This window comes from Sciurus vulgaris (genome assembly GCF_902686455.1).
Source record: "Sciurus vulgaris genome assembly, chromosome: 3".
Lineage (NCBI taxonomy): Eukaryota > Metazoa > Chordata > Mammalia > Rodentia > Sciuridae > Sciurus > Sciurus vulgaris.
Window position 1 is genome coordinate 322119 of NC_136463.1, and position 26284 is coordinate 348402.

Below are 26284 nucleotides of genomic sequence, written 5' to 3' on the forward strand. Positions count from 1 at the left end.
ACAACAGGAGTGGGAGAGGCGGCCAGCATGCCTTGGGGCTGCTCGAGGAGAAGCTGCCGAAGCCCAAGTCCCGCCACTCCACTAGGACGCTCTCCAGAGGACGCCAGAGGCAGCCAGGGCGTGGCGCAGCCGCCCCTCTGAAGAGACGGGCTTGTAGGAGCAAGCAGGCCTCCGCCATCAGGATCCTGCAGACTCTCCTGAGGGCAGACCGTCCACTGACCAACAACAGGGCCAGTGCCCTGTTGACAGTGGCTTCCTGACCAGGGCGTGTTTCCTCCTCTAAGCTTATGACGATCCCATCTGTTACAGGAAAACAGTGACCGCAGGAAATGGCAGGGATGTCAGAGGGTCCCCACGGCAGGCAGAGACCCCCGGGGCATCAGGTAAGAGTATCTAAGGCAGCATGTGCGCATGGTCCACTCCCAAAAGACCAGAGCACCTCTCCCGGTGTCCCTGGAGCCTTCTCATGTGAAGGACCTCAGATGGCATGCAGGCCGTGGAGGCCACGTGACATCGTGGAGTGCCTCTGGGGGCCACAGGCATGGGCCAGAGTGGACCTCAGAGCAGCTGGCCCACCTGAACCCCTAAGTCCAGTTGTGTTCACAGATGACAGGCTGGAATAGGGCTGGGGCACGCCGATCCGCAGAGAGGTGGTCACGGGTCACCAGGAGCTCAGTGGGAGGGTGAATGCTGCTACGGCTGCCAGAGCCCGCACTCCACACTGGCCAGAGGGCCAGCTGCACAAGTCACACGTCAGCTCACAGACGTCTTTCGTGACACCCGTCAAGCCCACCCAGTGGAGCTGGCACTGTGGGAAGGAGCAGGTGTCCCAGGGCAGGGGAGGAGGCAGGCAAGGCCTTCCCCAGTGGCCCTCAGCTGGCACAGGCTGGGTCAGTCCTGCTCAACTTCCCCAGCAACCCGTCCATGGCAAGGAGGGTTGGCATGGCATGTCCTGGTGTGGCACAGCCATCCCCATCGCAGACCCCAGCGTGATACCACCAGGAAAGCCCTGCGGACCCTGTCAGGCTGCTACTCAATACCCCGCCTAAATCACATCTATGCCCAGGACAAAACAGCGCGCTATTCAACTACACTGACTCTGGCGGGCACAGAGCCACCTCGCCTGGGCTTGAGATCCCAGAAGCAGCTCAGAAACAGACTCTGGTTTCGGGAGCCTCGTCTCCACTGGTCTTTTCTCCTGCCACCTCCTGAGGTCCTCCCTCCCGCCCACAGGGCTCTTGGTCTGTGCCTGCACAGCGCCCCAGGGCAGGCCAGGCCTTCGACACGTCGCTGAGCCAGCCTCCCTCCTCACCCTGTCCCATGCCAGCTCCCCCTCAGCCTCCCCTGAGGAGTCTCAGTACAGGGTGCCCACAGGGATAGGCTACAGCTGGTTCTCCCGGGCAAGCAGCTTCCTCCCCACTCTGCTCAGAGCAGTGGACGTGCATGTCGCCCCACAAGCTTCTGTGCCACTGCTTGGAGACTGAGCAGCCATAGCTCCCGTGGGCAGCAATGGTCAGCACAAGGCATGGCATTGGTCACTGTGCCCATCAAAGGCACCACCTTTCAGACTGCCCCTGGGATCTCAGCTGTTCAGCTCCAGGTTGGGACCCATGCCCCACTCTGGTCCCAGTTCCCACAGGGCTGACGGTGCCATGCCTATACCCATTCACCACTGGACTGCAAACAGGACCCAAGCGGCTCTGTGTGGGAACGCAGCCTGCACAGGTGAGCAGCCCCACCTTCTGCCTACAGAACACAAATCCCTCCACCTAGCCACTGAGTGGCCACTGCAGGCTGCGGTGGACCAGAGTCCACTTGGGGCCACCATCCAGGAGTGCAGGTAGATCAAGGATGGCACTTAGGGTTCAGACCATCCCAACATGGGCCACACCTGGGACACCTGCACCTGCTCACCAGCCCCACCCAGTGGCTCCCCATGCACCTCAGTGACCAGGTGGACGGGGCACTGGGGAGTAGCACCAGAAGCATGCCCGAGTGAGCCAGCAAGCACCTGGGCTTCAGGAAATACAGATGGTCCTGTGCTGTGTCCCATGAGCTCCCTGCAGACATTCAAGCGTGGTCTACAAAGTCACGCTCTGCTCTGCACTACACGCAAATCAATACCGTATCAAGGAGAAGACGGCCACTGACGTCCCCAAGACCCAGCCCCAGGTCCCCACATCCCCTCCACGGCAACCACCACCAGTCAGCACCACCCGAGCCAGGAGTGAGCCAGGCCAGGGGCAGCTCGGGGGAGCTGGGCAACACCTGCCACCAGTGTGCCAGGCAACAAGAGCACGGGACCAACCCAAGCAAGCCGCCCAGCACCCATGCCACTGAAGGGCTCAGCAGGACGATACTGCCCAAGGAGCGGGTGAGGGCCGCGGACATCTCTCTCCACAGGTTGGGGGTTGCAGCCTCTGTCCTCACACCTACCTGCTTGCCTCATAAGCTCTCCTCCCAGACCCCTGGAAATCAAGCAGAGCACTCAGTTAGACTTCCTGCAGGAACGCGGAACTCCCTCAGCAGGCGCCAAGGACACTCAAACACTAACTGGTCTAATGCGTCACTGAAGAACAAGCCCCCCACTAAGAAGGAAATGGAATGGTCCAGGCAGTCTTCCAGGGCCGCCCCTGAGGGCTGGGCTGTTCTGACTGCGCTTCCATGGGACGCTGTGGTCCTTCCTGGGCCACCACTTCACATGGCCACACGGGCAGGCCAAGCACTGCGGACTCCAGGTCACATGCGTGGCTGACACCGCCACAGAGCCCATAGAAGTGGTGCACTGCAGTCGTCACCAGCACACAAGGAAGAGCAGCACTGGGACTGGCAGGCGCAGCACAGGCAGGACCCGGGCAGGGCAGGCAGCCCTGGACATCGGAAGGGATGGAAGGGGCTCCAAAAGACCTCACTGGGAAGACAGGCTGTAAGCAAAGGGTTAGATGGGAGCCAGTTCCGAGGGCTCCAAGGATGGAGTGTGGGAGGACCCGAGGCCCTGGAGGGTGGGCACCCACGGCCTCCCGTCCGGCTCCCTGGAGGACTGGAAAGCTACCGGGGAAGCTGAAGGCTAGAAGGGAGGCCCTGGCCTTCATGAGCACAGAACAGCACAGCGCTCAACACCCACACAAGGAGCATCAGTGGCCATGTAGAAAACAAAAGGAGCCCGGAGGGGACAGGGCGGGCGCTATGCCTGCCCCGGAGCTCAGGTCCAGGACATGGTAGGAGCGGACGGCTCCACACAAACAGGAATGACTGCCTGAACCGAGGTCTGACAGCGGGTGGGACCGCGGGCTCAGCACGCAGGTCTCTGCGTGCAGCTGGCCTAGGTGGAGGGCGCAGTTCTCCACAGAAGGCCGTCCCAGCAGGCCACTCCAGGTGGCCACCCAGGCACATCAAGAAAAGTCAGGACCTGGAGAGGGCCGACACCACAGCTCTCAGCAGCCAGGGGCACCAAGGGCAGCCCCGGCTCTGCGTCACGGGGCCCATCCGTACGAGCACCAGGAGGCTGGGGCCTGGGGGCCTGCCGCGCACGAGGAGAGGTGCCGGAGAGCCTGCTGTGCATCCGCAGCCAGGAACCCCCCGCCCCCTGGGCCAGGCAGCACCCGGGCAGAGCCGCTGGCAGAGCCGCCACGGAGCCTACCTGTACAGCTGCCGCTCACAGAGCTGTGGAGAGAAGACGAAGGCGGCCATGAGAAGCAGCACCCACAGGGCCGCGCGGGAGCAGAGCTGGGGCAGGCGCCCGCTCAGAACCGCTGAGCTGTCTGTGGGGCCTCCCAGTGCTCCTTGGGGGCTGCCTCAGGAGGCAGACTGAGGGCCGGAGAGGACAGAGAAGGGCATGGCCACCCGGGGGCGGGTCAGACAGCGTGTCCTGCCCTGGGAGGACAGCTAACCTCCCCTGGGGGCCGCTCGGGCAGGAATCATGGGGCCCCTGGGAGCAGCCACTTGTCTCCAAAGAAGCCTGAAAGCGCTGAAGAACACGAGCTACCACTCAGCCGAAGCCGACCCCTGTTCTACGTGCGAGCAGCTCCGCCACACTCTAAGAGGCATCGGCGGTCACAGAGACAGGTCCCATCACTATCCACACTCCCAGGACGGGGAGCCCAGCTCAGGCTGGCACCTCTGCTCCTCAGCCGCTGTGCTGGGCCAGCTCTGGTGTGGCCAAGGCTGGACATGTGTGCCAGGCTTCCCTTAGTGAGAAATGCAAGCCAGGGGCAAGGACAAGAAGGGTCCAGAACCACAGGCCCCTGTTCCACAAGCGGGGTTCCTGAGAGCAGCAGGCTCCACGTGGAACCAGAAGCCCGGGGCAGCGTGGGCCCTGAGCACCAGGACTCCCGCAGGTCCTGCTTGGCCTCTCAGGAGCACACGTTCTCCCCAGAGAAATGTGTGGTCAGAGTTCTGGATTCAACTGCAGCAAGTCGAAAAGCATGGGTAAAAACCGAGGCCTCTGAGCTACGGGTGCCCCCACCTCGCCCAGGACACGGACACCATGGCAGGGCAGGGGCAGAAACCAATCCAGCCTTACCCCACCGAGGGCACCGCGCAACCCCTAACCACCTCTGGCCACACGAGCAGGGCAGGGCATCAGCACGCACATCCCTTCCCAGAGCCCCGGGGATGGCCTCCAGCTGAGGCAGGGACAGAACCCACCACGGTACCACCCACCCCCACTGCTCGGGCTTCAGCCAGGGGCACACGTGGGGGCCACACAAACCTGCTGGTGAATCTGCCTGAGGCCCTGCACCACCTTCTCCTCCAGGTAGTCTGTGACAGGCCTGCAGAAGGTCAGACACAGTGCTGAGTCCACAGGACCAAGGCCCGAGCCCAGGTGGGCTCTGAGAGCTGGCCTTCTTGCACAGGCCCCACTGGCCCTGCAGATTCGCAGGGCAACCCTCTTGCCAGACAGGGGGTGGTCGTGGCAGGCTCCCTGCACGCCCCAAGGCACAGCCAGTTAGCAGAGGACACAGCACTCTGCACCTGGACAGAAGGAGCACACTTAGAGCCAGGTCCCACTGCCATGTGACCACCCTGGAAGAAAGAGAATGGGCAGGTGAAGAACCTGCAGGCAGCCCTGTGGTCTCAGGAGGGCCACCGGCAAGGCTGGCCCTTGCTGGCCTCCGGGAACTTGGGAGTCCAGCAGGGCTCCCCAGGCCCCATGCTCAAGGGTGCCGTGGCGCAGGTGCAGAGCCTGCCGGTGCACCTGTCTGCCCCTGGCCAGGCTGGTGCCTACACAGCCAGGCCCAGCGAACACCCGTGCCCTTCCCTGGGACCTCGCCCACCTGTGTGGCTAAGATGTGCTGCTGTGGGTGGCACATGCCCTGTGCCCTCCAAGCAGTAGCAGCCTGGCTTTGCCCTGCGCCTCTTCCCACCACCAGGGCTCAAGGTCTGCCACACCAGGACCACTCCAGCACTCGGAGTTGGGAGCCCTGGACCTGCAGCAGGACAACCAAAGCCCCCTCCTGGCCAGTGGGTGAGGAGTGGGGTCCATGTCTGCATCCACTGCTGGCCTGCCCAGGGAATCACCTAGGCAAGTGAAGGGACAGTGTTCTCAGGGCCGAGTGTGAGCCAGGTCACAGGGGGCATCACCTGTGCCTGGGTGTCACTTCTGAGAAGAGCTGCTCCGGGGGCCACGTCCACATGCCCCTCACCTCCTACATATCCCACTGTTATTCCTTTGAAGGTAATCAACTGGAAAAACTTCCAGGGGAACTTTCAGAGCATATTCTTGAGGACCACAGATTATTAAAAGGGATAATCAAAAGTGAAACAAATGAGAAAACAGAACATGGGAATCCTAGCAACTCAGGAGGCTGAGGCAGGAAGATCCCACGTTCAAGGCCAGTCTCCGCAACTTAGTGAAGTCCTGCCTCAAAAAAAAAAAAAAAAAAAAGGCAGAGGGGGTGCTGGGGACGTGGCTCAGTGGCTAACCCCGCCCTGGGTTCAACCTGTAGCACCTGCCCCAAAGGAAAGAACAGAACAGAACACGAGAGCTGGGCCACAGCCACTTGAGAAGTGTGTGCCCATCACCTGGCTGGCTCTGGGGCCCTGGTGCCTTCTGGGCCTGGTCAGGAGGGGGGGTGGTCGCAGACACTGAACGTGGGAACCTGAGGACCCACTGTCCCAGGGAGCGAAAGCGCTGCTCCACCTGGGCCACCGCCACCACAGCCGTACACAGGCCGCATCCCTACCTGTCCCTCTGTGCCGCCAGCTTGAACAGGGCGTAGGTGATCTCCGCGCAGGCGAGAATGGCTCCGTGCCGCGTGTGCAGGTCTGAGCTCAGCGCCATCGACAGCAGGGCCGGGAGCCCTGAGGGATGGCGGCAGAAAGCTGGTCAGGAGAACCGCCTCAGGTCCCCGCAGGGCTGCCGTGGTGACGGACAGCGCAGGCCACGCAGAAGGTGCAGCCTCTGGGCAGGTCACCTCCTGGGTTCACAGGGGATGTGGCCACATGTCCCACCCGGATGTGACACAGAAGGGAAGAACCGGGATGGGCGGGGGCCCTGCCGGAGCTTCCTGTCCGCACCTGGCTGGGAGGCGGCAGGGCTCTGTCGGGCAGGTGAGGCTGGCAGGCCGAGGCCCAGCAGCCGGGAGGGCGCCCACAGCTCTGCTGGTGTTCTCACGTCCACTGTGAGCACAGAGCCTCCACCATGGCCAGGGAGGGGGCGGGGCTTCTCTGCAGGTCAGCCCACAGGGGAGGAAGCCACACCCCCTCGTCCAGGAGCGGCGGGTGGGGGTGGCAGGCCCACGTCAACGCTGACACCAGGTCCAACTACCGTGTCGTGACACTGCACATCCCCAGGACCAGCGAGCCCTGAACCTTCAGGGCCTGCAGTGCTCGGCCCTCGTGAAGCACGACTCCCAGTCGAGAGTCACCCCAACCTCCAACGTGGTCACCGGGACAAGTGCCAGTGGCAGCAAGGAAAAGCCCCAGGACCCTCTGCCCAGGGAAGCGCCGCCAGGGGGCCTCCGAGAGCCCCCGGCAGGGCGGGCCCAGCTGCACGTGGCCCAGGCCACACTCTGCAGGTGGCACAGCCTGTGCTCTGGCAGACGTGCCCAGCCACCCCACTCTTCCTCCATCGACCCACACGATTCCCCACGTCTCTCAGCAAGCGAGGAGAGGAGGCGGTCCTCCCACGGCGGAGCACACACGCACCCTGAGTGGCGCTGTACTCAGGCGCCAGCTGGGCCAGGTTGTGCAGTGCCTTCGCTGACAGCTCTCTGATGTCCCTGGGCAGGGAGGGGAGAAACGTCCTGTCAGGAGAGACGCCTGCACCCACCGCCCGTGGCAGCCAAGCAGTGGGAGCACCCAGACTCTAGCAGGCGGTGTGGACAGCCACTTGGCCCACAGGGCAGGGCTGCCCCTGCTGAGAGACACCACCCACAGCCAGCAGCCCTGCCCGTCCAGCTGCTCCCGTGGTACCAACAGCCAGGTGTGTGGGAGAGGGACTGACTGCCCTCCACACAGCAGCCTGCCGTGCTCACAGGCTGGGCGTCCAAGCACGCTCTGAAACTGAGGGACAGCGTGACCAAAGGTGACGAAGCACGGCAGGTGTGCAGATGCCTCACGAGGGGACCCACTGCGGGGAACTCAAGCTGAAAACAACGTGAGGAGCCACTGAAGCGACCGTCACACTGCCTCCGGTCTTACGCTCTCGCCGCTGCAGGACTCCTGCGACTGGACAATGAACCTAAGCTCCGCCCGGCAGCGGGCAGGGCCTCAGCTCCCCGCGCACGGGAGTTCCTACAACCCTCTGCCGCCTGGAGCCCACGAGGGCGGGCAGGGAGGATGGGGACCTCGTGCTGGGTGACGGTGCCCCGCTGTGGCGCCCACCCAGGCTGTGCACAGCCATGCAGCATGACTGCACCCACCAGCGGCAGCCAGCAGTGAATACTTCTGAGGTCCTCGGAGGGCTGCCGACAGAGCCCCGGAGAAGCTGCTCACATCCCCGACAGTGCTGTGCCTCGGGCCCAGGGCTGCACCTCCCTGAGAAGCCCTGAGCTGGTGACCACAGCATTAATGCTGTGCCATGCTCCAAAGCACACACTCAACTCTCCCCGGGACAGACAGACACCAGCTACTGTAACTACGAAAACAGCCACTCTTGCCTGCCGGGCTTTCCAGAGACCAAGTAGGAGCCACCCAGAGAGGCAGAGCAGGTGGGATGTGGGGGACAAGGGTGCTTGGCCCCAGGAGGCTACCCTGTCACAGGAACCCGCTCCCCAGGGACACACCTGAGCACCAGGCATGGGGCTGCAGTCCGTGTCCCTTCCCAGATGAAGAGCAGGCCCTCACGCCTCCCAAGCCCAACTGCTCACCACAACAGGGAAGAACATACCCATCCCAGTGGCAGATCTTCATGGCGACCAGGTGGTCTATCATTGGCTGCGTGTACTCGGGAAAGCCAGCAATAAACACGCTGAAAGAGACAGGAGAAGGGTGATGAGGATGCAGGAGCCAGTGCCTCACCCACGGCTCACGAGGAGGCAAACCGCACTGGCTCTCAAAGCCCAGCCCTCCTGCCGAGCAGCGGCCCAGAGAAGGGCGAGCATGCGTCCACAGACTATGCACGTGTCAGTGAGGGGCCATGAAGAGTGTGGCCACCCCTCAGCCGCCAGCACGAGTTCCAACAGGACCACAGGGGCCTGAGAGCCAAGCTGGGTGCAGTGAGTCCTTGGACTCCACCCTTCCGCGGCACACCGCGCACACAGACCTTCCTGGAGCACGTGCCGGGGCTCCGGGGCTGCCGTGTGCTCACTGTGGTGCCCAGAAAGCCCAGGGTGCCTGGCTACCTCACACCACAGCTGCACGCCCACAAGACGTGTGTCAGTCACCCTTCAGGACAGACACTGCGAGCGTCAGGAAGGGCAGAGGGCGAGCCACAGGCAGGAGGAAAGTGCAGAGGACTGTGCCAGAGCACAGAGAGCGAGACCAGGCGCAGAGCCAGCCTCGACCCTGGGAGCCGACGAGGCCGAGCAGGCAGGGAGGAGAAGTGGCCTCCACATGGGCCAGACAGGGACCCTCCAAAGACAGACAGACACCAAGGAGCAGCAGAGACCAGGCCTCAAATGCTCCCGCTGGGAAAGAACCACAGGGCCACTGTCAAAAGCCACGTGGGACAGTCGGAACTTGGAAACGGCGTCACCTCCTCGCCAGCGGCACTGTGAGGGGGACCTGTGGTGTGCAGACTTGGTAGAGCCCAGGCCACTGTGCTGAGCAGGAGAATCAGGACACTAGCAAGCACGCTCCTTCCGACTGCACTTGTAGCATGCTCCACGGAGGGTGGCTGTCACCGTCACAGGCTGGTGGAGCGGCAGTGTCTGGGCTGGCAGGATGAGCTGCTGGTCGGGGGCCTGCGCGGCTGGAGCAGGTGCAGCTCCTCGGGGGTGCACACCTACCCTGACCACTTCCAGACTGGCTGCAGCTGGTGCTGGGGCGCTTGCTGGCATGCTCAAGCCCTGGCCCCACTAAGGAAGCAAGGAAGGCAAGAGCAGCATGAGGCCACACCTCTCGGCAACAGCACAGGGCCACTCAGAATCACCTCCAAGTGGGTGGACTCTTCTGATCACGCCTCAAATCCCAGAGCCACAAGGAAGAAGGTGAGCAGTCGGGCACAGTGGCACACGCCTCTAGTCCTAGGGACTCAGGAGGCTGAGGCTGGAAGGTGTGAGCCTCAGCAACTTGGTGAGGCCCTGTCTCAAAGTAAAAAATGAAAGGTGCTAAGGACGATGTAGCTCAGCAGTAGAACACCCCAGGTCCAATCCCCAGAATCAGAGAAGGAGAAAGGAAGGAAGTGATACCAACAGAACCCCAAGAAAAACTACTTCCAGGAAAAGCACACCAAAAATAAAGTCAAGACGAACAGGTGGCGTCACCAAAGATGCCTACCAAACAAACGAGCGCACCATGCCTGCACGTCAAGCCCCTGAGGGCCGAGGGCAGCTCACACTCAGGCACCAGAACCATCTGGGCGCCACCCCAGGGTCCAAGGGCGGGGAATGTAGGGACGTCTACAGCCTCTGGCTCGCAGCTCGACTCTCGCAACGGTTTCAGACGTGGTTCCCACGACGCAAACACTGCTCCCAACCAAACGACAAGACGGACCCACTGGCCATGGGCCTACAGAGCCACACCCTGCCAGCTCCTGCAGACGTGGACCACATACGACTGGACAAGCTGCTGGACACAGGTAAGGGTCAGCAGCACCTCCCCTCCCTGCTGAACAGAGCACCCAGGCTGCCTTGGCTCACCAACCTGCCCATGTGAAGGGCACAGACTGCTCCAAAACCCCAGGTGGGACTGGGAGAAGAGGTGACGGTCACATGGGCTGTCCTTGTGCTGCAGGAGGCCACAGGCATGCAGGACAGGGCAGACACACCTGGATCTACACACATTCCAGAGAGGCAGAGTGGTGACCATCACCTCTCAGAAGAAGCAGATGGACGCCGGATGGCCTGGTTCTGTACCAGCACCGCACCTGCCAGGGAGTCCTCTGATCAAGGCCCCTGCATCTAGGAGTCCAGTAGAACCAAGAGGGCTGCAGGTGCTAAAGAGGGGCAGGGACACAGGTGAGGAGGAGGAGGTGAGGACACAGGTGAGGAGGAGGAGGTGAGGACACAGGTGAGGAGGAGGAGGAGGTGAGGACACAGGTGAGGAAGAGGAGGTGAGCACACAGGTGAGGAGGAGGAGGTGAGCACACAGGCGAGGAGGAGGAGGTGAGCACACAGGCGAGGAGGAGGAGGTGAGGACACAGGCGAGGAGGAGGAGGTGAGGACACAGGTGAGGAGGAGGAGGTGAGGACACAGGTGAGGAGGTGAGGACACAGGCATGGAGGAGGAGGTGAGGACACAGGCGAGGAGGAGGAGGTGAGGACACAGGTGAGGAGGAGGAGGTGAGGACACAGGTGAGGAGGAGGAGGTGAGGACACAGGTGAGGAGGTGAGGACACAGGCATGGAGGAGGAGGTGAGGACACAGGCGAGGAGGAGGAGGTGAGGACACAGGTGAGGAGGAGGAGGTGAGGACACAGGCGAGGAGGAGGAGGTGAGCACACAGGTGAGGAGGAGGAGGTGAGGACACAGGTGAGGAGGTGAGGACACAGGCGAGGAGGAGGAGGTGAGCACACAGGCGAGGAGGAGGAGGTGAGGACACAGGCGAGGAGGAGGAGGTGAGGACACAGGCGAGGAGGAGGAGGTGAGCACACAGGCGAGGAGGAGAAGGTGAGGACACAGGCGAGGAGGAGGAGGTGAGGACACAGGCGAGGAGGAGGAGGTGAGGACACAGGTGAGGAGGAGGAGGTGAGGACACAGGTGAGGAGGTGAGGACACAGGCGAGGAGGAGGAGGTGAGGACACAGGCGAGGAGGAGGAGGTGAGCACACAGGTGAGGAGGTGAGGACACAGGCGAGGAGGAGGAGGTGAGGACACAGGTGAGGAGGAGGAGGTGAGGACACAGGTGAGGAGGTGAGGACACAGGCATGGAGGAGGAGGTGAGGACACAGGCGAGGAGGAGGAGGTGAGGACACAGGTGAGGAGGTGAGGACACAGGCGAGGAGGAGGAGGTGAGGACACAGGCGAAGAGGAGGTGAGGACACAGGCGAGGAGGAGGAGGTGAGGACACAGGCGAGGAGGAGGAGGTGAGCACACAGGTGAGGAGGAGGAGGTGAGGACACAGGTGAGGAGGAGGTGAGGACACAGGTGAGGAGGAGGAGGTGAGGACACAGGCGAGGAGGAGGAGGTGAGCACACAGGTGAGGAGGAGGAGGTGAGGACACAGGTGAGGAGGAGGTGAGGACACAGGTGAGGAGGAGGAGGTGAGCACACAGGCGAGGAGGAGGAGGTGAGCACACAGGCGAGGAGGAGGAGGTGAGGACACAGGCGAGGAGGAGGAGGTGAGCACACAGGCGAGGAGGAGGAGGTGAGGACACAGGTGAGGAGGAGGAGGTGAGGACACAGGTGAAGAGGAGGAGGTGAGGACACAGGCGAGGAGGAGGAGGTGAGGACACAGGCGAGGAGGAGGAGGTGAGCACACAGGCGAGGAGGAGGAGGTGAGGACACAGGTGAGGAGGTGAGGACACAGGCGAGGAGGAGGAGGTGAGGACACAGGCGAGGAGGAGGAGGTGAGCACACAGGTGAGGAGGAGGAGGTGAGGACACAGGTGAGGAGGAGGTGAGGACACAGGTGAGGAGGAGGAGGTGAGGACACAGGTGAGGAGGAGGTGAGGACACAGGTGAGGAGGAGGAGGTGAGGACACAGGTGAGGAGGAGGAGGTGAGGACACAGGTGAGGAGGAGGCGAGGACACAGGCGAGGAGGAGGAGGTGAGGACACAGGCGAGGAGGAGGAGGTGAGGACACAGGCGAGGAGGAGGAGGTGAGCACACAGGCGAGGAGGAGGAGGTGAGGACACAGGCGAGGAGGAGGAGGTGAGGACACAGGCGAGGAGGAGGAGGTGAGCACACAGGCGAGGAGGAGGAGGTGAGCACACAGGCGAGGAGGAGGAGGTGAGGACACAGGCGAGGAGGAGGAGGTGAGGACACAGGCGAGGAGGAGGAGGTGAGGACACAGGCGAGGAGGAGGAGGTGAGCACACAGGCGAGGAGGAGGAGGTGAGCACACAGGCGAGGAGGAGGAGGTGAGGACACAGACATGGAGGAGGAGGTGAGCACACAGGTGAGGAAGAGGTGAGGACACAGGTGGGACAAGGCAGTGGGCACATGCAGGTGGACGGGGTCGGGCAGGAGGCGGCTCAGACAGTCCTGGGGCAGTAGGGTCATGCAGCAGGGTTGGGCCTGTGGTGGAGCAGGCAGAGAGTACTTCGGGCATCCAGGACAAGGTCACGGGTGGAGAGGCCAAGCAGAACAAGGCACATGCGGCCTCTCAGGGAGGTGCAAGTGGTGAATCTGGTCTAATCAGGTGTGGGGCTGGCAAGGGAGCAAGGGGGAGTGGCCGTGGCAGGTCTGGAGGAGGGGCAGCGTCGTTAGGGAGCCAAGAGACAGAAGGAGACTGTCCCGTCGGAGGCCACCTTGATCCACGCGAACCTGAAGGCAGGCGACTGAAGACAAACCAGGACGAGATGTGAAGCTGCTCAAGGCTACGGATGCGTAAGTCAAGGAAACACAAAGGCAGAGCAGGAGACAGCCCAGCCCAAGCCATGACTCGGCTGCAGACAAGCAGCAGCATTCCGACACCCAGCTGTGCTCACAGACACGCAGGCACCCGAGTCCCTCAGTCAGGGCGAGGAGAATCAGCTGGATCCTTGTGAACTCAGTGCTGAACAGCCAGAGCAGGAAGCAAAGGCCGAGAGGCAGACAGAGTTCACTGTGGTCCACACACATAAGAAAGGCAGGGGTACCGCAGGCAGGCCACCCCAGCAAGCAGCGGTGTGCAGCATCCTCACCCGCCAAGACCCTCGCACCTGCATGCACATGTAACACTGCAGGTCTCACTAGACACAAACCACACATGCTGAAGGAACTACAAAAATAAAGTCTAGTCAGTTTGGTTTTTTTGTTTTTGTTTTTGTTTCGAGGGTATCAGGAATTGAGCTCAGGGGCACTTGAACACTGAGCCACGTCCCCAGCCCTATTTTGTATTTTACTTAGAGACAGGGTCTCACTGAGCTGCTTAGTGCCTCACTTTTGCTGAGGCTGGCTTTGAACTTGTGACTCTCCTGCCTCAGTCTCCCAAGTAACTGGAATTATAGGTGTGCACAGCCACGCCCAGCAAGTTTTGTTTTTTTTTAAAAAGGCTATGACATTAAAATGTATAGGATACTCAAGACATCACAGACTAGGAGAAAATATCACCAGTTTCTGAGAGGAACTGTGCCCAGAATACATGAAAAATCTCCAAGTTCCACAGAAGAAAGCAGCTAACCCAATAAATACATGGACAGAAGACTGTTAAAGCCTGCAAGGAGAGGTCATTAGGAAAACAAGTCACGGAGCTGCTCTCACACATCCCAAGGCTGGCCACACGGGTGCTGAGAGGCAGCCCCAAACCCTCAGCCACTGCTGCAGGAACATGGCGCGGTTCCCGCAGCAGACACTGCAGGAGGCTCCTTGCAGAGCCTGGGTCCAGACCCTGCTCCGAGGCACTTATCCCAGACAGGTTCCAGGGAGCCCAGCTGCAGCTTCACCTGCAACAGACCCAAGCCAGGTGTTCCCTTGGCAGGTGTGTGCACAGACAGACCACATGTGCCCTCCCAAGGGAACATGCCTCAAAAGAAAGGTACGGAGCAGCTGCCAGCCTCACCACGGCGAACTGCCTGAGTGACCAAGGAGAGGCCCAGGCAAGCGCGGAGACAAGCCAGCCACTTGTGCAGTGCTCTGCAGCCGCCCCTCTGCATGAAGAAGTAGGGCAGGGCCACCCGGCTGGGGGCAGGGGACACAGGCTTTAATGCCTGGTCTGCGGTGACAGATTTTCCCACGACAAAACATACCACAGCGCACAGACTGACCATGCACAGCTGAGATGTGTCATCACTGTTAACAGGAGGGGACAAAGGCCCTCTGTGCACAGGTGAGAGCGCACAGCTGGCCACGCACACCTGAGGTATTTCGGTGGTACTGACCAGAGGGGACAACAGCACTGCAAGGTGTCCACAGGCACCTCTTGAGGGGTCTTTTGTCAGCTCCAATTCTGTTCTAGGAAGCAGAAGACCCCAGATTGCGGCCACAAGGGCCCGCATCATCACAGCCAGAGCCAAGTGCCCGCCTTCCCTAGCGTCCACAGGCACTTTCTCTCCCACCCATGTCCCTCACCCACTGCCCTGCACCTCCCTGCACAACAGTGCCCTCTGCCCCAGGGCATCCCCTCCCCACGGGGCGCAGGCCCATGCCTTGCTTCCTGATGGACACCTGTGTGAGCCAAGTGCCCATCTGCCTTCCTCACCCCCGGCCAGGGCGACAGCAGGACCCAGCTGGGGAGGGCATTCTGGCCCAGCACCCAGGTGCCAGGTGTGGGTGGAGCCTGCTCCTGGGTGTGCTCCCACAGAGGCCCTGGTCCCGGAAGCAGTTCTGGGTGTCAGCACCGTCACCTGTAGGCTCATGTGGGAACTTAGCAACAGTAGCACATGCCTGGGCTGGACTTAAGTGCCCATTTCTTGTCCCGAGAAAATCATGGAACAGTGGGCAGCAGCTCCACGTTCCACAGGTGACCAGAAGGGAAAGAGAGCATGCTGAGCACCAGAGAGACGGAGCGTGCAATTGCAGCCAGCAGTCATAGCTGTGCAGTCCACAGGGCTCACAAAGAGACGCATGTCCACACGGGACAGCAGGGCTGTCTAGGCCCCCTTGGGATGTAAAGGGGTGGGAACTTTCTTAAACATACCAGTACATTTCTCCTAATTTAAGGAAAATAAGTTGTTTCACAAAATCAATGTTTTTTTTGTTTGTTTGTTTGTTTTTTTTGCAGTGCTAGGGACTGAACCCAGGGCCTTGTGCTTGTGAGGCAAGCAGTCGACCAACTGAGTTGTATCCCCGGCCCACAGAATCACTGTTCTTTACATCAGTGACGGCCCGTCACTCAGGTCTCCAGGGTGTCCGCACATGCAGTCTGGGACCAGGACTCTCCAGGACTTTCTCACTCATGGGACCAGCAATCCAGAGGGAACCTCAACTTCAAAACACTTTTTTACCAAAATGCAAACAACAACAGCCACTTCCAGGATGTGAGAACCTCCACCAGCGGAGCCAGGGGCCCAGAGGCAGCTGGCACCTGTGACCCCACAGGCCACGCCACCAGGACCGCCCGCCGGCCACCGCCCAGGACAGGAGCAGGCAGTGGAGACTCGTTTTCACATCCACACCAGCAAGAGCCGCACTTCTCAGGCCAGCCTTCAGGACTCACCTAATGACCAGGAAGCAATTCGCTCTGTTCCCAACTGCAAAGTAGTCAGCTGTGGTCACGATGTCGATCCCGTGAGGGAACGCGCCCTGGGAAGAGCAAGGTCGGGAAGAGAAGGTGAGGCAATCGGCCAGCAGCCTCCAGGCGGGGCCCACCCGTGTCCGTGGAGACGGGCCCCAGACTGCACGCCCACGCTCTCACTGCCCACCCAGCTGCTGCAGCCACTGACCCTCCCCCAGGCTGGCCTTCAAGAAGTGCCCACATTCGATTCAAAATCCTGCCAAAGGCCTTTCCCTGAAGAAGACACCAGATCTCCCCAGTGCTGGTGCAGCTGAGCCACCCGAGCGCAGGCAGCGGCAGAGGCGAGGCCGGCACGCCCGGCTCTGTACCTCATGTGGCCTCAGAATGGCTGGGCAGTAGCCAGGGAGCCACCACCAGTCCACCCCAGCAGCAAGGAGGGCAGCACATGCCCTGAGGCCAGAGATGGGGAGCTGGGTGCCTCGCCCACCCCCACAGCCCACTCTGGCACACACAGCACGGCCCTCAGGTCTGCGGCTATCTGATACGACTCTCTGGGGAAACTTTTGAAAACCTGCAAACAACACAAGTAATTTTCCAAGAAAATACACATGTTGAAGCCATGACCGAATGCAGACAGCTTTATGCTATTGACCACAGAGGGCAACGAAGAGGTCATGCCAGCCAGGTGGCCCACAGGGCTCCCTTCTCAGTGCCTAGGAGACCCTGGGCCGACAGGCATCCTGACCTGCACACAGAGGGGCACAAGGCAAGCACAGCCGAAACAACAGCCATCAAGTACGTACACCCCAGGCAGAGAATCATTAAGCACCACCTGTACCCAGGCATCTAGCAGGACACACACACAGCCAGCATTGGACACTCAGAACTCCCTTTGAGGTGTGAGAGTCACTATGAACACAGGCTCTTTATCTTTGTGGAAACAACCCCAAGAACAGCAGCCCTGGTACTCAAGCTCCAGAGGAGGCCACAGGCCAAGGACACCAGGACAGGGAGGTGCACCCGGCCACGCGGCCACCTTCAAGGTCCTGCAATGCCTTTCACACCATCACTGCTACCTGGCACCTGGTCACCAAAACCCATGTCTCTGAGAACTGGGCAAACACGCCTGAACGACAACCCAGCTCAGCTCAGCCCAGCCTCCCACAGGGCAGCAGGCGAGGCCATCGGCCTGAGCCTGGCAAACTCCTCCTGAGGCTGGGCCAAGAGCTGGAGCTGCTGCAGTCACTGGGGCCTCCTGCCCCAGGCTGCTGGGTCTGGCCACTGGAAGGAAAAGAAGGCCACTGCCCAGGGGAAGTGCCACAGCTCTCTCTGCAGAAGACAGCAGAGTGGCTGGCAGTGCCCAGGGCAGTGTCCAAGTGGTCCAGGGCCAGGTCTCAACAAAAACAGGGACACGCACTGCCCAGCAGTCCCACTTTATACAATGGGGACAGAGTAGGCCAGAGGGTCAAGTCCCTGTCCTGCCAGGCAAGTCCTCTCCTCTCCAGGCTTCCTCACCTGCACAGGGCAGCAGGGGTGGCATGTGGCGAGCCACAGCACAGGGCCATGACCAGGCAGCAAGCACCACCTCCCTCCTCAGAGCCTGTTCAGCACAACCTGCTCAGGACCCCTGGGCAGAGGAGCAGAGACCTCCTCCCACAGGGCCCTGCCCATTCTGGGGCAGAGTAGGTGGCTAGGATGTGATCGAGAAGCAGCACCCTCCATTCCCACAACCTCACTCCACGCCAGGGACTAAACCGGCTGCTCCAGCCCTGAGTGTCCCCACGCTGGCCCCCTTGCCATTTAGCAAAGTCTCAGCCACGCCCAAACATCCTCTTACCAAGAGGGCATAGCCTCCAAGATGCGTGGCTTTGACTGCCTCCCGGGCCTGTTGGCATCCATTCAGGATTCAGGGTGCCACCCTGGCCCTGGCACTACACTGCACACCTTGCCCACAAGTCTTCCCACAGCTCCGGGAGCATCCTGCACCTCCACGTCCACCGCATGCTGCCCACCATACCTCATACCCTGCTGCCCAGCTGCAGCCCCATTACCCAAACCCACTGCCTGCGGAGGACGGCAGGAGGCATCACCCCAGGGAGACAAGCACCTCCCCTGCACGGCCCAGGCCACCCACAAAGAATCCCTCGATCTCCATGTGACCTGGAGGTCCAGACTCAGCCCAGTGCCTCGCTCACAGCCAGGACACGCGAGGCAGGGGCTGAGCATGGGCCGTTCCTTCTCAGCCTGCAGGATCAGATGTGGCCAGACAGCGCAGGGGAAGACAGTGGCTCTCAGCACGACCAGGGAGCTCACGCAAAGGCCTCTGGCAGGGGACCCTATTATCTGGCCCCAGTCATGGCGCCTCGGACTCCATGGCCCTGCAGCCACTCAGGTCTGAGCCCCTCTGGGCAAGGGCACCACTCCAGGGAGAAACACCAGCACCACCGAGAGTCGTGAGGGCCAAGAAGCAGACCAGCAATGCCCTCAGGTGCTGACCACAGCAGGAGGCCCAGAAGAGATCAGAAGGTAGGGCCAGCCACCATCTGCCCACCCAGGGCCACTCGCTGCTGCCCCGGGAGGGCGGGCCAAGGCAGGTCTGCTGACTGACCAGGGAGGGAGGTTGGTCTAGGCAGCCCTCGCCCCTCTAGCAACCAGGTTCACAAGGTCCCCAGTCAATGCCACACAGGCCTGCAGAGGCAGCACTGTGCCCAGCTCCGGGGCTGCCCTCACCACCTACTCTTTCCTGATGCAGGCGCCTGCCAAGGGGCACCCAGCCTTTCTGTGTCCCAAGTCCACTGCCCTCTCCTTTCCCAGAGCTCTTCCCGCTGGACTGAGGCCACTCCCCGCGCCTTGGACAGCACCGTGCAGGGCCCGGCTCCTTCCCCACCTGCAGTGTCACCACACTAGGGCACCTGCTGCGGTCAGCCCCAGAACTGACGCACCCAACCCATCTCAGGTGAGCTCTTGTGGGGACCCTCTTCCCACTCAGGTCTGTCCCTGAGGCTGCCTCTCAGCCCAGGCCCCAGGCCCGCGCTGGCCTCTATCCCACTCTCCTGACAGGCCTGATCACATGCCCCAAGGTACTAGTGTCTCTCACAGTGTGCATTACTCCAGACCCCACTTCCCTGACGAGGCTGGCCTGTGGCAGGGGCAGGGGCAGGGGGACGGGCATGGAGGCGGGCAGTGGCTGGAGGACCCCAGGAAGTGACGCTGAGCTGACGCCAGTGGCCAGGCGCCGCCCGCCCCTGTGGTGTGCTCAGAGCGCACCACACCCACACCTGCAGATGTGCTTGGGGCGAATGAGACAGGAGGAGGTCTGGGGAGGGAGCCCTCGCCCCTCAGCCCTCTGGCGGGTGGTTCTTCCACAGCCAACAACGGTGCATGGCACCCAGGTCCCACCTCCAAGCCCACAGGAAGTTTCGGGAATGAAGATGTGAAGCAGTCTTACCTGTCTCCCCACATTCTCCTGGAAGGCAGCCTGTGGAACAGAAAGAAGAAACAGCAGATGAGCAAGGCCCACTCCCACTGCACAGCCACGTCCACCTCAACCGGCACGAAGAAGGAGCCAAGGCTCCACTGCTGAGCCAAGTCCCCCTTGGTCGATAGCCCCCATGGAGGCTTGTCACTATTTCTGTACTGGAGCTCTTCAAATCCAAAACTCAGGCGTCAGTACATCAAATCAGACGCGTTCTGAGAGCGGCCTTCCCAGCAAACACAGCTTCACGTCAGAGCCCGTGTTGACAACGCGGAGTTCGACACAGAAGGAGCCAAACAGGCCCGCAACATGAACACCAACACCCAAGCACCTCCCTGCAGACCCTGTGGCCACAGCCCATCGGCCACTGGCATTTCAGGGCTGCCTCCTGGAGGGCACCTGCCCCAGCACCACCTGTGGTCACCGAGGCTGCGGCATCTGAGTCCTGCAGAGCGTGCAGCTGAGAAGGTCCCAGATAAACCCAAAGTCAAATGCCTCCAGGCGGGTCCCTTCCCAGGTCCCCAGTGATAAGAACACTTCAGTTGTCTGTCACCAGCAGGGTCTGAGACTCTCGCCAATCAGCTGGAGACAGGCACAGACATGGACCCCAGGCAGAGCTGGAGCAGCACTACCACACTGCCGGCGGCAGCAGGCGCAGCAAGAGGGCGCGGGAGGCCTGGGACCGCGGTCGGGCCGGAAGCAACACCCCGCCTGAGGAGACACCACCCATACTGACGGAGGCCTCCAGAGGGCCACAGCACAGAGCCGGTGAGGGGGCACCCCAGGGTCCACGACCCCAGCCCCACAGGGCAGGTACTGAGGCAGGCAGGCAGTCAGGGCAGGCTCGATGGTGACGCCGGGGAGCCCTGCGGCGGTGCTCACACAGCTTCCTAACTGGGGGCCACACATGGCTCTTCCAGCCTACTCTGTAAGGTGTTCAATAAGTTCTCCAAAGAACAAAGAGAGCCAAAGGCAGTACAAACAGACGGACCTCCAACGTGACATGTCCGACACCTTCAGCACCCTGGGAGCCTCACTCAAAAGTAGGAATGATGAAAGGGTCAGTGGAGAAGCCCAGGTCACAAGTGGTGAGCCAGTCCTGAAGAGAGGAGGGTCTCAGCCCCCAAGAGGAGGCTGACCACACCAACAGCAATCAGGACATCTTGCAGGGACAGACAGGAGACATGGCTGACGGCACAGGACAGAGCACACGCCTTGGAACCACAAACTGAGGACTAAGTGCAGGATGCAGAAGCCAGAAAAAAACCTGATGAGCGAGACCTGGCAAGAGAAAAGCCCCAGAGGACGCTGTGACGACGACAAGAAAAGACAGTTACAAGACACAGCCACGTATGCCATCCAGCAGCTGGACAAGTGCAGCAATAAGTTAAAACTGTCACTTAAGAGTTAGAGCACACAGTCCAGTCAGAAAAGGGCAACAGCTCTCAGCAAGCAGCACTGACCACATGACACCGTGTGCCCAGGGGAAACACGAACCACGCTTCCACACAGAAGCCCATCCCTGGATGTTCCAGGGCTCACTGCCTGAGCCTTACCTGGCTGTGGCTTGTTGCTGCATCTTCAGGAAAGAGCCCTGAGATGCAGAGCAGGACCACACACTGCTCACCTCCCTGCTCAGGAGGAGAGGGACCCCATGACTAGAGGACAGGGCCCTGAGATGCAGAGCAGGACCACACACTGCCACCTTCCTGCTCAGGAGGAGAGGGACCCCATGACTAGAGGACAGGGCCCTGAGATGCAGAGCAGGACCGCACACTGATCACCTCCCTGCTCAGGAGGAGAGGGACCCCATGACTAGAGGACAGGGCCCTGAGATGCAGAGCAGGACCACACACTGCTCACCTCCCTGCTCAGGAGGAGAGGGACCCCATGACTAGAGGACAGGGCCCTGAGATGGTGAGCAGGACCGCACACTGCCACCTTCCTGCTCAGGAGGAGAGGGACCCCATGACTAGAGGACAGGGCCCTGAGATGCAGAGCAGGACCACACACTGCCACCTCCCTGCTCAGGAGGAGAGGGATCCCATGACTAGAGGACAGGGCCCTGAGATGGTGAGCAGGACCGCACACTGCTCACCTCCATGCTCAGGAGGAGAGGGATCCCATGACTAGAGGACAGGGCCCTGAGATGGTGAGCAGGACCGCACACTGCTCACCTCCCTGCTGAGGAGGGAGAGGGATCCCATGACTAGAGGACAGAGCCCCGAGATGGTGAGCAGGACCGCACACTGCTCACCTCCCTGCTCAGGAGGAGAGGGAACCCATGACTGAGGACAGGGCCCTGAGATGCAGAGCAGGACCACACACTGCTCACTTCCCTGCTCAGGAGGTGAGGGACAGTACTGGACTAACAGAGCGCAGAGGAACTCCACTCTACAGCCAACCTAGTGGCATGGCCGGGGCCTGGTGGCTAAGGCTACAACAGCACGGCTGGAACTAGAGACTGCCGTGGGCCTGGCCTAGGTGCACTTGCTGGTTGAAGGTTGAAAATCAACCCCGCTGGGTGCCTCCATAAGGGGACATAGCAGGGCTGCCTCCACACACTGCTCACTGGCAACTTTAAACCCCAGAGCAGAGTGGAATTTGCTGGCTTCACCCACAGCAGGGCCTGGGGCAACACACCACAGCTCCTTCATGAGCACCATGGGGCTGGGCCACGGAAGAAAAGGACAGCAGGTTAGGGAGGCACAGGCAGCTTCTCTGTGTTGACCAGTCAAGACCTCCGGTAGGGAAGGGTGAGAAACCATGGCCCACAGAACAGAAGGGGCCGAGCAGGGGGCCCCAGGCTTGGGCCCACCTCCCCCATCCGCCACGGCATGTGCACGGTTGCTTCTCTGCAGACCCCCTCCTCACGTCCCACATGTGTGCAATGCCTCTTCCCTGAGGCCACCTGTGCGCACCCCACAGCAGTGCCAGCTGCAACACACATCAGCCAGCAGCCCTGCACCCACTGCAGGGACCTGGACCCCGGACACACCAACTGTGGTGCTGGAGTGCTGGGAAGCCACAGGGGGACCCAGTGCCGCCCACTCTTCTTCCATGCCCCTATCTGACCTTGAGAACAGGCCACTGTCTGAGCACAGCAGAGCAGGAAGAGACTGACCATAGTGCTGGGCCCTATATGCCAGGGCTGCCCTGCCTGGCTTCTTACCCACCCCAGCTTAAGAAACTTTGTTGCAGATTTTGGTAACATTGTCAGTTCAGGGCTAAGTAGTGCTTTGCATGGAACCCCAGTACACCTGTCCCCTGGGTGGCCCTACCACTACCCCGCGCCCATCTTCCTAGCTTCCCATCCCCCCAGCTACCCCTCTCCCCCATGCCTGGGCTTCTCTGGCTTCCCCAACTCCCCCACCCTCCTTCACCACCTTCCCCAGTTTGCCTCTTTTCCCCGGCTCCCCGGGCTCTGTGATGGAGGCCCTGTGTGTGACACGACACAGTCAGCCCAGCCGTCTCCTAGGGTGTGGGGACCCTGCCGGACCCATTCCCTCCTGGTGGGAAGAACTGCCCTGTTCCAGGTCTGCCCGTGACCCAGCCAGGTAGGAAGTAGCCTCTGCAGTCCTGCTCTGGCACCTCGTCCTCGTCCCCAAGTGCCCTTCCACCAATCTGCGGAAAAGCCCCGAGGAGCGTGTTCCAGGTGCCGCCTTTGCAGGCCTGGTGCACGCTCTGGTTCTCACCGTCGCTGCCGGGGCGGTTGGAGCCCTGGAGGTCAGCTCCATCACACACCTCCTCTGCCCCAGACCCCAGAGCAGCGGCCACTCTGCAAGGCCCCGGAGTTAACTGCCCACCCTGACGGAGAAACCCATGCTGGCAGCCACAGGGAAGGCGACTCACCACCTCACTGGGCCAAGGCCGGAACCCGCACCCTAGTACACACCGTGGGGAGCTCCACCTCCACTCGCACACGGCAGCCTCACACCAGCTCCTGACTCGGTCTGGAGAGGTGGCAGCCCTCGCCCAGCCTGCGGGGCACCATCTGCAGGCCTCCCATCCCCAGCTCCCCAGCCCACCGCCAGCTGTTCCCTCATCAACAGCAACCACAGGGCCCTGATGACAGCCCAGCAGGCTCCCTGTACAGGTGTCCTGCAGGATGTCCTCCCTAGCAGCCCCGGGAGCCGCTGGAGAGCCTGGGGCCCTGCCACGGACAAGCCCACATGGAGAGGAGCAGTCAGGTGGGTGGCTCAGCGAGCTCTCGGGGTTCCTGCAGCTCCTCCTCTACGCCATCTCCAAACACAGCTGGGCTCTCGGGAAGTGGGGGACTGGGCATCTGAGTTCAGAACACGAGAACCCCTGCTGGCTGCACAGCCTGAGCAGTGAGGCCCACAGAGCAGCCGGGTGAGGCAGGGCTGCTCGTCAACAGCTCCTCCTGGGGTGGGAGGCCCCCAGTGAGGGCCCTGCCATCCCCTCAGGCCCAACTCACAGGACTGCCCAGCCCAGCCTGTGCTGGCACAGTGACACCCACCCCAGTGGGGGAGACCTCTCAGAAAGCCAGGTGAAGAGATGTCCCACTGCCCACAGTCCCCACTCTCTCCCAGCAAGGGCAGCCGGGGGCCGGGGTGTCAGGAAAGAGGCCCTGGGCAGCCCACTGGGCCACAGGGGAGGGAACACATGAAAACAAGGGTACTCACCGAGGCTGCTCTCCTGCAGTTCACATCTCGATCGAACACCGCGGCGATGACCAGCGCTCTGCAGAGAGGGAGGTGACTGGGCGGAACGGGGCCACGTGGCCTTCCCGCTCCCTCGCCTCCCTCCGGACCTCACGGTGAGCCTCCACGAGGGCCCAGAGAGCACCAGAGCCACACGTCTGGCGCTGCACGTCTACTCTGCAGCCCTCAGGAGGCTGCCAGGGGAAGCCCCGCACCAGCTGGCCTTCCTGTCTGCCCCAGCCGTGGTCGTGACGGGCTCCCTTCCCCACATTGCACCGCTGCACACAGGCACCCTCCCAGGCCCTGCAGACAGCCGCATGGCCGCCCTCTGACTCCTGCACCTGGGATGGCTCCTCAGGTTCCAGGGCAGAGACCATCATCACCCACAGTCAGGTCAGGGCCTCAAGTGGGCAGCAAAGTAGGCCTGGCAGCAGCAAGCACCAGCTGTCCTGAGCCCTAAGCACCTTGGCAGAAGGAGCAGCACACCAGAAATGGCATGATCAGGCAGGGGTTCAGGACGCAGGGCAATCCAGCACACCCCTTGGGGCTGGAACAGAAAGCACTGAGGGAGCTGGCCTCCTGCAAAGGGTACAGACTCCAGCCAGGAGCAGCCACAACAGCGGGCAAGAGAAATGACCCCCAAATGCACAGGCACAACTAAATAAAAGAGGCAAGGACAGCTTTCCTTACAGAAGACCTGCAGTCAGTGAACGACAGAGAAGAGGGAGGACTCTGCCCCAGCCCTGGCACTACTGGCAGTGGGGTCTTTGTGAGGTGGGGCCAGGGGCAGGGAGTTAGGCCATTGTGGGTGGCCCTGGAAGGGGGCAGTGGGACCTGGCCACGTCCTCCCACTGCTTCAGGTTGCCCACCTCTACTCCTCTGCCAGGATGTTCTGGGCTGCCACAGACATAGCAGTGGAGAGCCAGGACTGTGGCCCAGTGGTAGGCTCCTGCCTGGCACCTCAAGGGCCTGGTTCCAGCCCAGTAGCAAAGAGGGACCTAGCTCCATCCTCAGAGCACAATTACCTCAGCGTTCTGTCGCAGGCATGGAAGCTGACAGACACACCCAGATCACTTGGGGACCCCAGGTGGGCACCTTCTACAAAGGAAGGACCGCCACCTCCCAGCAAAGACACGAAGACCCCACTGTGGCTGGTGCTTAAGGTCCTCAGCTCAGCCCGACCCGGTACAGAGAAGGTGTGGCCCACCCCAGCCACCCCACGCACCCAACAGGCAGCTACACAGAGACAGCAGTAGGTGGGGGCCCCACGGCCAACAAGCATGGGGTCTGCTTGGGGTGGTGGAACATTCTGGAACTGGGCAGTGGTCAGTGGTCACACAGCTCTGCACACACAAAAAGCCACTCAGTTTTGTGGCTCATGACCTGCACTGACAAAACTGCCCCAACGATGAGGAAAGACAGCAGTCACGGAGCAAAGGGGCAGAGGCGTGGGACACAGGTGTGCAGGCTGCTGATGGCCCCGCATGGCCTGCTTCTGCTCAGGGAGTTGCGCAGAGGTGGCCTTGGGGAAGGGCCCTGTGACCTCTGCATTCCTCGGCCCTTAGGAGCCCAGAATCAAGGCCTGAAGAGCAGCTGAGCTGGGGACCAGCCTCAGTGCCCAGGATGTGAACCCCACCTATGGTGAACATCAGCCAGGCACCAAGAGGAGGCTTCCAAGCCAACAGGCCCGCTGACCTGGACCCCGGCCTCTGAGGAGCTCACTGGACAGAGGCCTGCAATGCATGATCCTCTAAAGCCTCAAAACCACACGTTGCCTGCTGCAAACACCACAGCAGCTTGTGCAGCCTCTGAACCGAGGAAGATGTGAGAACTACACTTTCATCCTAACGAGAGCTCTTCATTCTACGATTCATAAAACCATGTTTCCTAGGAAGAACAACTGACCAGAGAACATCTGCTCTTCACTAGCACTGCCACCAAGAAACAGGTCCAGGCCTAACACTGAGGGGGCCACCCTCCACCCGGCATTCCAGGAACTTCCTGCCCGACCGCTGTCCCGAAAAAGCATCTTAAACCGTGGAACGTTAAGGACCAGTGAGAGAGGAAGGCAGGAGGAGGAGCCTTCAATCACCTTTCGCCCCACCAGGCCAGCTATGGCCTCTTCCAGGCCAGCGGGCATCAGCTATCCTCAGTGAGTGGCCTCAGCCTCCTCAGCTATGTCTCCCTGTATTTCAAGGTGCAAGTGCAATGCTGGCCCCAGGGAAGCATGAGCTTGGGGATCTGCTCCACCGTCCTCGGAGGCCCACTCGTGCTGGGCACAGCGCCCTCC

General features: G+C 61.5%; 1 protein-coding gene across 2 annotated transcripts in view; it reads right to left on the bottom strand.

Annotated features, from left to right (window-relative positions):
* The window catches only part of TBCD (tubulin folding cofactor D), a 121498-nt gene that overhangs the window by 17571 nt on the left and 77643 nt on the right, over positions 1–26284 (bottom strand). For both annotated transcript variants that reach the window (XM_079131013.1, XM_079131014.1), the window contains exons 15-23: positions 23977–24034; positions 19304–19333; positions 15838–15923; positions 8333–8413; positions 7150–7223; positions 6186–6303; positions 4712–4772; positions 3641–3663; positions 2437–2468 (exon numbers count right to left, since the gene is read on the bottom strand). In XM_079131013.1, coding sequence (XP_078987139.1) covers positions 2437–2468; positions 3641–3663; positions 4712–4772; positions 6186–6303; positions 7150–7223; positions 8333–8413; positions 15838–15923; positions 19304–19333; positions 23977–24034 — 563 coding nt within the window. The remainder of the gene's footprint in view (positions 1–2436; positions 2469–3640; positions 3664–4711; positions 4773–6185; positions 6304–7149; positions 7224–8332; positions 8414–15837; positions 15924–19303; positions 19334–23976; positions 24035–26284) is intronic.